This window comes from Acipenser ruthenus, chromosome 35 (genome assembly GCF_902713425.1).
Source record: "Acipenser ruthenus chromosome 35, fAciRut3.2 maternal haplotype, whole genome shotgun sequence".
Lineage (NCBI taxonomy): Eukaryota > Metazoa > Chordata > Actinopteri > Acipenseriformes > Acipenseridae > Acipenser > Acipenser ruthenus.
Window position 1 is genome coordinate 9,495,966 of NC_081223.1, and position 11,368 is coordinate 9,507,333.

The window sequence follows — 11,368 nt, forward strand, 5'->3', positions numbered from 1 at the left end:
AGATTCCCCACATCCCAAACCGAGACCCACAAGCACTGTGTGGAGCTGGAGAAGAAAAAAACAAAACCAAAACCTAACCACTAAAAACGAAACGTTCATCCCTGATTGAATATGCTGGTGTTTACAATCCTCCTGCCCCCAGACGCGTCCTTGTTTTGTGTAAATTTAAAAAAGGTAAACTAACCTGCCTTCACTCGGAGCACATTCTAACAGATCCCTTGATGTTGGGTTTCTCTTCGCTCAAATGTCATTTTAAAAACTTTTTTTTTTTTTTTTTTTTACAAATCCCCAACTTATTTATGGCGTTTGGGATCGTTGAATGGTTCACCAATATAGAGTTTTTACCTGCCCGAGTTTTAATCTGCTTTTATCTGAGCTTGTCTAGAGAATCCGAGGTGCCTGGAGTGAACAGCCTTCCTTATTCAGTTCTAATCACGTGATATTTGACGTTGAAAGGTCACATTGTCACATGATTTGAATGGCATGAGGAAGGCCGTTCAGTCCTGCCTGTTAGGATTATCCAGATGAGCTCAAAGCCAGGTGAAGGCAGATTTAGAGAGAGAGAAAAAAAATACTTCATTATTGGAGCAAACTGAACCCAGAATCACTCAGAATGATTAAACACCATAAAATAGTAAGGGGAATGCAAAAAATAAATAAATCTGTTAAAAAGGACTATTGAAACTACTTAATTCAAAACAGTCAGGAATTATAAAGTACAATTTACCAGGAAAGCAAGTGGACAAACGTACTGGCTAATTCCTTCATCAAAACACAGATTTTCTAGTTTGAATTAAAACCCTGCTTCAACACAAGAACCTCCAGCGATGCAGCCCACAGAGAGAAACACAAGGAGCTCCACCAGGTACACAGAGCAGACAAAACAATGCCAGCAAATCAGATATAGTTAGGCATCCTTTCTTAGATCCCACATCTTCCTATATGAAAGGGAAGTGCATTTTTAATGCTATTTTTCAGAGTTGATTCTCCACTTCTTTGTAAAACAAAATCTAAGCAGTATGAAAAAATGACAGTTGAACGAGTGAACAGAACGTGCGCATCTTTCATATAGGACATGCCAGCTCTACAAAAGGCATGGCAATGCATATTGGGTAACATTCACTGGAATTGTTTTGTTGCTCACTTTACAATGGCTAGTTTCACACGTCCCAGTTTAGCACTTGGATTATGGTACAGAAGTCCAAGATTAGTGCCAATCTGGGTCTGTGAAACCAGTCTGGACAAAAAAAAAAATAAGTTAGCCAGGAACTTGTGTGCATGTTTAATGACATGTAAAATAAAACCAAAATGCTTGGTGGACCCCTTTAAATGGAAGAAATTAAAACCACCACTCAGATGAGGAAGTTCAATGGAGAAGTCTGTGTCTTAAACTCTTATAAAATACCCCCCCCAAATAAATGTTGAAGGTACAGTATGCATACAAGCAGAAACCGCTCCGTTAGCAACAGATTTTTTACCTGCCCTACCAACAACCCACAGCTCACACACAGTTTAAAATGAAAACACAGTAAAATAAAGAATGCAAGCCCTCAGCACACGTGTAGACGTGCCCGTGCTGCTCTCAGTGTCGGGGGTCCAGTCGTTACAATGGCCCCTCGCTCTGATTGGCAGGACTGCAAGGCACCGCTCCATGAGCGCCTCCTGGTGGCGCCGTCTCCCAGCCTCACCGCGCCCCGAGGGGGGTCACATGTTCTGGCAGCAGGCTGCCTGCTTGGGCGCCTGGTTCGTGGGCTGCACGGTGATGGGAACCACGTTACTGCTGGGAGCGAAGTCCGAGTCAGGCCGGCCGGACATCTGCCTCTGAGACACAATCCTGTAGATCTCTGTGGAACAAATAAACACAGGGCAAGGTTTTATAGTAAATAAATCTCTATATCTCTATGTGCCATAGGATGGATAGAAATCCATCCATCTATCTATATAGACACACAGAGAGAAACTATATTCAATGACAGATGTTTCCTGTATTCTGTGTTTACACCCCCAAACCCGGTTCATGGTGCAGTAACACAGATACACTGGGCTGGTATTGATCAGTTATTAGGATGTCTTAACACTTCAAAATGGCAATAGTACTTTTGAACCATAACAAAAAAAAAAAAAAAAAAAAGAAGAGGGCCAATCCACAAAAATTTATATAAAAAAAACCCACACCACCCAGAGGTACAGAAGTTTAAGTCATTATATGGGTGTCGGCGCCACCTAGTGGCACATGATCAATGAAACAGGTTAAAAAATACCACTGAAGGGACACAAACACTTTATTCCTAGTTTCATTGTCAATCTTGTTTTTGATGTTTGTACGTGTCTTACGTATTTCCTGCCCTCCAGCTGTCTTTAATCAGAGCTGCTTGTTAGATAATGTACTGGCTAAGAGACGACTGCAGTTCTCACTCTCCTCTTGTACATCATCTGAATATCTGATGCAGAAGTGATCACACAACGATCAAATAGGACAGGTACTGTATGCACTTATTCTTCACTCAAGAACCGCTTGGTGATCTACAATGAGCTGTGGCATTGTGCTTTTGGTCTTGCATCACAACACTAACAACACACACCTCTATTACTATACCATATCCATATATCATGTAAAGAAAGCATCCTGATTCATCAACACACACCTCTACTGCTATACACCATGTAAAAAAAGCATCCTGATTCATCAAACACACACCTCTACTGCTATACACCATGTATAGAAAGCATCCTGATTCATCAAACACACACCTCTACTGCTATACACCATGTAAAGAAAGCATCCTGATTCATCAAACACACACCTCTACTGCTATACACCATGTATAGAAAGCATCCTGATTCATCAAACACACACCTCTACTGCTATACACCATGTAAAGAAAGCATCCCGATTCATCAAACACACACCTCTACTGCTATACACCATGTAAAGAAAGCATCCTGATTCATCAAACACACACCTCTATTACTATGTGATGTCTTGTAACAATTGTAAGTCGCCCTGGATAAGGGTGTCGGCTAAGAGATCGCACTAACCCTTCACACCCTGCAGACTGTCACAGCACAGTATTTAGAATGTATTTTGATCCCGTTCAAACACCAGTGAGAGAAGGTCTGTGTTTGAGGTTCAGGGTCACAGTAAGGTGTGCCGGGTGGCTGAGGGGTTCCACGCTCACCTGTCAGGCTGGTCTGAAAAGCCAGTTCTACATTTGAGGAGTCCAGCGCGGAGGTCTCAATAAACGACAGGCCATTCTTCTCTGGAATGGAAACATTATCATAGTTACTTCAATACAACGTACAGCGATGGCCAAAAGTGTTGCATCACTCTATAGAATTAACTATCTTCATGAAGTCAGCTGAAACCTGCTGAATAATGTATCATTAGCATATTGAATTGCATACTGCTTTGTAGTTACCCCACATACTTAAAAAACTGAAAAATGTGATATTTAGTATTTGTATTTAGGCTTCCAGTAGGCTTTTGCAATATCATTTTGTAGTTGCTTTGATTACACGATGAATAAAAGATCCAAATTATGTTTTTATATATATAATTACGCCTCAATCCTAAGATTCTAGGGGATGCAAACATTGTTGCTTTAGCTATCCAATCAGCTGCCTACATGCTACTAACAAGCATCTCAGGAACATACAGATCCTGCCAAAGCTGTCCATGCAGAACAGAAGACCTCATGATCAGTTCATTTTCTCTTTACTATTTTATTATAACGTACCGCAAAAGTTAAGTTTAAATGCAGCTGTGAATTCTGCAAATACAGCCCTTCAGATGCTTTACTGAGGCCTCAATATACAATAAGAAAGGAAGCCAGAAAATGACACATTTGTTGGTGTTCTCCTCCCCACAGTGATGATAAAGCTACATGTTGTATGTGTTGAGCTTCATACTCGGTGTGACATTTCACTGGTCACATCGAACTGGACTACCCTCAAAACAGGACGCTTTTAGAATGGCAGCACACCGATTTAGAATGTATCAATTACACAAATACAGCGTGTTTTGATTCCCCCCCCCCCCCCAAAGAAAAAATAATTTGGTACTTAATGTGTTAAAGGGGGCACAGTGATAATGTTAGTGTTAGTAAGAGGTAAGAGACTGGATTAGTGTCTGTCTGTGAGTGTGTGTGCGCGTGTCTGCCTGCGTGCGTGTGTTACCGGAGAACGCCCGGGCCTCGTCAGTGGGCACGGCGCGAAGGTGCCGCAGGTCGCTCTTGTTCCCCACCAGCATGATGACAATGTTGGAGTCCGCGTGGTCCCGCAGCTCCTTGAGCCAGCGCTCTCCGTTCTCGTAGGTCAGGTGCTTGGCGATGTCATAGACCAGCAGAGCACCCACCGCCCCACGGTAATACCTGCAGGACCAGACACCACAGTCACAGCTACTGCCAGTCAAACACTTTCTATCTTCCAATTCAAACACTCTGCAACCTCCTATCAGAGTGAGACCTGCACCCAGTCCAGCTTCTCAGAACTCCCTTCAATTAAAGTATATTTAAATGCTGTTAAATGAATTGTTCCTCCCTTACAGCTTCATGAACGACTCCTTTTATTAAACCTACAGACTCAGGTGTGACTTGCAATTAGTTAGAAAAGCAATCAGTTCATTCAGAGCAGATTTATCAGGGACATGACTGTTCAAACTCATTTTAATAATACACCCGAGTTCTGAACCCCAGGGCTGGGCTGCACCAGCTATGTGTACCTTCATTCCTAAGTTAGAACGTAAAGTCTCTACTAAGTCCTTAGTTGTTACACATTAGTTTATAACTAAGCGCTCCCTTATTTCATGTACTTAAGACAATACTTTGTTAGTTTATTACCAAGACCGGTTGATACCAAGTCGGTGATGTCATCACTGCTCAGTAGCCAATTAGAAGCAAGGATATTTCAGAGGGCTTGGTACAGTGAAGAAACATGTACAGACAGGACCTTTAAAACTACCGAAAATAAACCTATAATTTTACGGGAATGTTAAGACTTTAGTTTTAGAGATTAATTGATTAAAATTAAAAATCGGCACCTTTTTGTGAATTGGGCCACTGAGAGGGCAAACTTTATACTTCATATATTAAACCTTCACACTTCTGTGTGTTATTTATAAACATCAAGATGAATTGGATCTATGTGTTACGATTAAAAAATCAATTCCCACGGCTCCTCCTAGTGTTGTCTCCGTGTCACAGAAAACAGCCAATTCAAGAATATGTTGTACTGGGAATCGCAGGTCTGTCGTTATACGCATACATATAAAATATTGAAATTTAAAGTTTTAGGAAAGTTTATAAATTATTGATCAATCTAACTTTAATAACATTACTTAATGTCCTGTGTCCCTGAGACATTTTCAATTCATAAAAACCTAAACTGTCTCAAATACTGTGTACCTTGTATGGATAATAAATATAAATATTTAATTACACATTCAAATACATTAATATATAGGAAGTCCTACAGGAAATCATATAGGAATTCTTCAGAAATTGAAAATTCATATAGGAATGATTCCTATAAGACTGTTATCCTATTAAATCCTGCAAGAAACTTTAGAATCTAACAGGATTTAAAAGGACATCCCATAATTATCAAGAGGACGTACGCGGTCTCGCAGGATTCACTGACAATGAAAACTATGAACAAAATAATCTTCAAAAGAGAAGCTCACGCAGGAAAATTTGCTGTGTCCTCTTGTATTTTGATTCTACACACAGCTTACACCTCCCTAAAGGCATGCGTGAATTTTAAGCAACAACTAAGTCTTACATTATAACTATCACAGCTGGTGCAACCTGTGAAAAGTTAGTAAAAACTTACACTTTAACTAGGCTAAGTAAGAACTTACGCACAGCTGATCGTGACTGGGTGCAGCAGCAGGGCTAATGTGGGTTTCTAACCCTGCTCAAACTCCTGGCTCCTGATCATTTCAATATTAATAATAATAGACTTCACTGAGGGGAGCTCTGAACCCCAGGACTGGGTGCAGCAGCAGCAGGGCTAGTGTGAGTTTCAAGTCCTTTTGTTCCATCACCAGTCAGTTTTTCCTCTCAGCAAGTGTGAGCGCCAAGGCCAATACAACACTCCCTGGGGGGGCTAGCCAACTCAACAGGCCACTCACACACACATTGTTACACTCTTAATAACTAAATCATGTCTTTCCAAGCTTCCTTTAACTGAATAAGCAATTCTAAATATACCATGCTGACACAACGGATGGTTTGTCTAGCACTTCCTGGCACTAATGTTACAGTAAGGTAAGAAAATGGATATGAAAGCCTTGGTTAGCACTCTCTCCAAGGAGGAACAGTGATAATTATTATTATTTGTTTATTTAGCAGACGCCTTTATCCAAGGTTACCTACAGAGACTAGGGTGTGTGAAATATGCATCAGCTGCAGAGTCACTTACAACTACGTCTCACCCGAAAGACGGAGCACAAGTAGGTTAAGTGACTTGCTCAGGGTCACACAATGAGTCAGTGGCTGAGCCGGGATTTGAACCGGGGACCTCCTGGTTACAAGCCCTTTTCTTTAACCACTGGACCACACAGCCTGCTAATGTTCTAGATAACGGATCCCCCCCCTGCCCCGGCACTCACGCGGACGTGATGGCTCGGTAGCGCTCCTGCCCGGCCGTGTCCCAGATCTGTGCCTTCACGGTCTTGCCCTCCACGTTGATGCTGCGGGTGGCGAACTCCACCCCGATGGTGCTCTTGCTCTCCAGGTTGAACTCATTGCGGGTGAAACGGGACAGCAGGTTAGTCTTCCCCACGCCCGAGTCTCCGATCAGCACGACTGGGGAGCGAGACAGACAGACAGCAAAACATGCCGTGAAAAACCAGAGCCTTCAAAACAAGCTTTACAGGATCAGGCAGCCTGTTAGTACAGCAACAAGCCTCATACTAGCCTTCAAACACACTCAGGACGACTACACACTTCATAACAGAAACGTATTGAATTCAATGCCTAGCGTTTCAAGGTCTTCAACATTGTTGCTTTAATTCTTTATGTGTATAAATTTGCAGGAAAATGTGCCTTGGTTACAACTAGCTGATTCAGCATTACCAGAAAACTGCCTTGCGTTTAATAGAGTATATAATGAGAGTCATTACTTGTATTGCTGTTTCATACATTTTACAGTGAAACCTGCTCAATATCACTCCTGTCAATCTCCCTTCAGGTTAGTAACCCCACAATATACAATGGGAGTCAATGGGGACAGGCGCCTGATTATATCACTTTGGTTACCTGACCTGATCAGATTTATAAAACTGATTTCCACCACACTCAGTATCACTTTGGGAAAGTGAACATGAATATTCAGCTCGTTTTACATCCAGGTGCCTTAAGGCCGGAGATACAGGCAATTTTTTCTCGGCAACTCAAACTGACCAAACGTCACTAATTGACAACTCGAGAGAATAGACCACTGCTCTATTTTTATCAATTCAGTTGTTTCTACGTGCTGTGTGTGTTCAGCCAACGACACTGCATTATCTAATCACCTGATTTCGCTCTGCATTTTGATAAATAGGAAGTATGGCTGCAGACAAGAGGACACATGAGGAAGCTTTGCAGTTGATCGACTTTTTTTCAAATTTCTAAAATTATTCCAATTACTACAGCAGCTGCAGAAACATTTACAACAGCAATTCAGTTGTCAATTTTTGTAGTCAACTAGAATTGACAATGAGATGCTTGTGTATATCCGGCCGAAGAACTCACTTTTTGAGACAATGAAGACATGTGACCGTGTTAAAGCTTAGAGTTCAGTAAAGGTGACTCCACATTGCACAGGATGTTGTGAACGATAACCACAAGAGAACACAGTGAATACATTAAAATCACAGTCTATAAATAAGCAGCTTTGAAGGTCATTTTATTACATTTGTATTGCACTGCCCTGCCTTTATGTTTGCAATCGCTCGAGCGCTTCAGGCTTCTACTGCTGCAATATCGCGGCATTTCCAGTCTCAATCGGCATGAACTTGTCTGGGAGCTTACTGGAAATCCCGAGGACCTTCACTGACCACCGCTCCCTCATTTCAATACACACGACCTTCCAATCCTGCCACCCCCTCATTCCAATACACACGACCTTGCAATCCTGCCACCCCCTCATTCCAATACACACGACCTTGCAATCCTGCCATCCCCTCATGCCAATACACACGACCTTGCAATCCTGCCACCCCCTCATTCCAATACATACGACCTTGCAATCCTGCCATCCCCTCATGCCAATACACACGACCTTGCAATCCTGCCATCCCCTCATGCCAATACACACGACCTTGCAATCCTGCCATCCCCTCATTCCAATACACAAGACCTTGCAATCCTGCCACCCCCTCATGCCAATACACACAACCTTGCAATCCTGCCATCCCCTCATTCCAATACACACGACCTTGCAATCCTGCCATCCCCTCATTCCAATACACACGACCATGCAATCCTGCCCCCCCCATTCCAATACACACGACCTTGCAATCCTGCCACCCCCTCATTCCAATACACAAGACCTTGCAATCCTGCCACCCCCTCATGCCAATACACACGACCTTGCAATCCTGCCCCCCCATTCCAATACACACAACCATGCAATCCTGCCATCCCCTCATGCCAATACACAAGACCTTGCAATCCTGCCCCCCCATTCCAATACACACGACCTTGCAATCCTGCCATCCCCTCATGCCAATACACACGACCTTGCAATCCTGCCATCCCCTCATGCCAATACACACGACCTTGCAATCCTGCCATCCCCTCATGCCAATACACACGACCTTGCAATCCTGCCATCCCCTCATGCCAATACACACGACCTTGCAATCCTGCCACCCCCTCATTCCAATACACACGACCTTGCAATCCTGCCATCCCCTCATTCCAATACACACGACCTTGCAATCCTGCCATCCCCTCATTCCAATACACATGACCTTGCAATCCTGCCCCCCCTCCACGCTCTACAGACAGAGCAGGAGGGGCTCCACACTCTAGAGCAGCAGTGAGATGCTGTACACCAGGCCCATACATTGTGACTCGCATGAAGGAAGTGAGAAACATAAACTGAAACAATGGCATCAGTGAGCCAGTAGACAAAGTTCAGTTTGAATAGTGCAGGGGGGGCACTCCTGGCCCTGGACAGCCGCAATCCTGCAGGTTTTCTGGGTATCGTTAAATCATTAACGGCTAAAAGACTCAGGGGAAAAAAGTTAAGTGTTGACCAAGTAAGAAAATAACCATTTCACTTCAGTAATTCGGGTGGAACGAAAACCACAAGACCCTGCAGCTCTCTGGGACCAAGGCTGGCCACTCCTGGAACAGTTTCACAGAAGGATTGTTTACCACAGATCAAACTGTTCAAAGAAGCAGAGGGCTTCAGCGGGCATGTCAGTCACACGCGTACCCCGTCAAGGACATCAGTAACAAACATGACATTATATTACAGGGGGCAGAACCAAGGAAACCAGCCTGTGCCCTGTGTGTAGAATAGCATACATACTCAGAGGTGCCATGAGCAACCAGGGCCACGGTCCACTGCTGCGTTACCAAAGGAAAACACCTCTGTCTAAATCAAGATATATAACAAACAGATGGAGAAAAACGTGTTCAAAACGGCACCTTTAAGACATTTCACGAGGGACAGCCTCACAAGAGATGATCCACGTGGACCATTGTGAAGACACTGCTGACCAAGGTCAATATTGTTACAGGGAAGGAAATGCGACTCCATTTGGATAGCAGTTTCATCCACTCCAGGTTTTACTATGAGCTTGATTAGTCTCAGTGTATATACAATAAGCTCAGATGTGTCTTATTAAATTCTACTAAAACCAGGAATGGATCAAACTGCTGTGCAATGGGGTCCTTATTTCCATCCCTTTTAAGCTATCACAGTATCAAATCCCTTCCTTGCTCTAATCTCGGTCTGTAGTTTGACAAAGAATTTAAACACCTTTAATCAAATTTAACATCTGGAAAGTGTTGTACATTTAACACAGTAATTGGCTCTGGGAAACCGCGCCATCTGCCCCCTTTACCAATGTGCAAACGCAGCTTTAACATTAAGCAGACCACGTCAGGTATTTAAGACAGATTAATCAGACATGTACAGGGAGGGAAGTCACTCAGCACAAGTGTGTGCTGAATGTGGCAGGTTCTCTGTGACGTCCAAACGGAGTGATGGCGTTTTCATTAGGGTGGGGTTTTGTATTTCTGTGCAAATTGACTTTAAACAATGGCCTTATTCACAGAATGAACCTTCTCCGCAGCATTGTCCGCGCAGTCTGTGTGCGGTTTGCAGTTACTGAGATAAGAAGTCATTGTGGTCTAAACATTGGTCTGCGGTATTTATGAAATCCGCATTTTTTTTTAAACACAGATTACGAGGCTCACTTACAAAAAAAAAAACAGTAACAGCGTTCTTTAAAAATAAACGCGACCTAGTTTATAAAACGCTTCGTTTTGTAATTCTCCTGTGATTACACGCGATTGCTCAACACAACGTATTGCAATCGGCATATCCGTAGTGCAATGCAGAGTAAGGCTCCCATTTTAGATTGAAATGACCATGCTAGAAAATACAAAGAGGCTTAAAAATGAACATAATATCTGCGTTATTATTATACCAAAAACACGCACACGTCTATACTGACACCAGTTTCAAAATAACCCTCGATTTACTAATTCACAAGCTCTTTTTTTTAGTTTTTGAACGTAGTAGCAATAGGACCGTGGCTCCAATTTTCGACAAAATGAAATAGAAACCACAATATGGTAATTTACCGTTTATCTTCAAAAAACAGATACAAGGCGAATTGAGAAAATACGTCAAAACGCATTCCGCGTCATTACGTCAATGTAAAGATTTGCATATAAAAAGACGACAATTTAAAAAAACACTTTAAAAAGTGAACTTACTTTTAAACAGATAATCATATTCGTCTTCTCTGTTGCTCATGTCCTTCCTTTTCGATAAATATTCTGTAAGTAACTCGATTCAATGAGGATATACCTCGGACCTGATTGAGTTAATCTTGTTTACCTCACAAAACTGTCTCTGAACCTCGCCGCTGCACTTCCTTCAAATAAACTCTTCAGTTCCGCGAATGACTCTTTCTTTTTTTTTTTTAATTGCTACAAAGGTCGCCCTTATTTCTCAATGACCAGGCTACAGAAACTCCCTAAACCAACCGTTTTCCTGCTTTGAAATACAAAACCGACTCTCCAAACAAACTTCCTCGATCAACTTCAATGGTTTTCTGTTTCCGAACAACGTAGAACTCGTATTCCCCGCCCCCGGCTTCGCTTCCCGTTGGCTGGCTGATCTTACGCACCTGTTGCGA

General features: G+C 42.7%; 1 protein-coding gene across 1 annotated transcript; it reads right to left on the reverse strand.

Moving 5' to 3' along the window:
- Positions 1 to 250: 250 nt before the first annotated feature.
- Positions 251 to 11,270, reverse strand: LOC117395614 (ras-related protein Rab-11A). Its single transcript, XM_059007353.1, has 5 exons — positions 10,944 to 11,270; positions 6,611 to 6,806; positions 4,177 to 4,370; positions 3,180 to 3,260; positions 251 to 1,844 (listed from the first exon to the last, which is right to left on the reverse strand). The coding sequence occupies exons 1-5, from the start codon at positions 10,981 to 10,983 to the stop codon at positions 1,705 to 1,707; spliced, it is 651 nt and encodes a 216-aa protein (XP_058863336.1). The 5' UTR covers positions 10,984 to 11,270; the 3' UTR covers positions 251 to 1,704.
- Between the last annotated feature and the right edge of the window lie 98 nt (positions 11,271 to 11,368).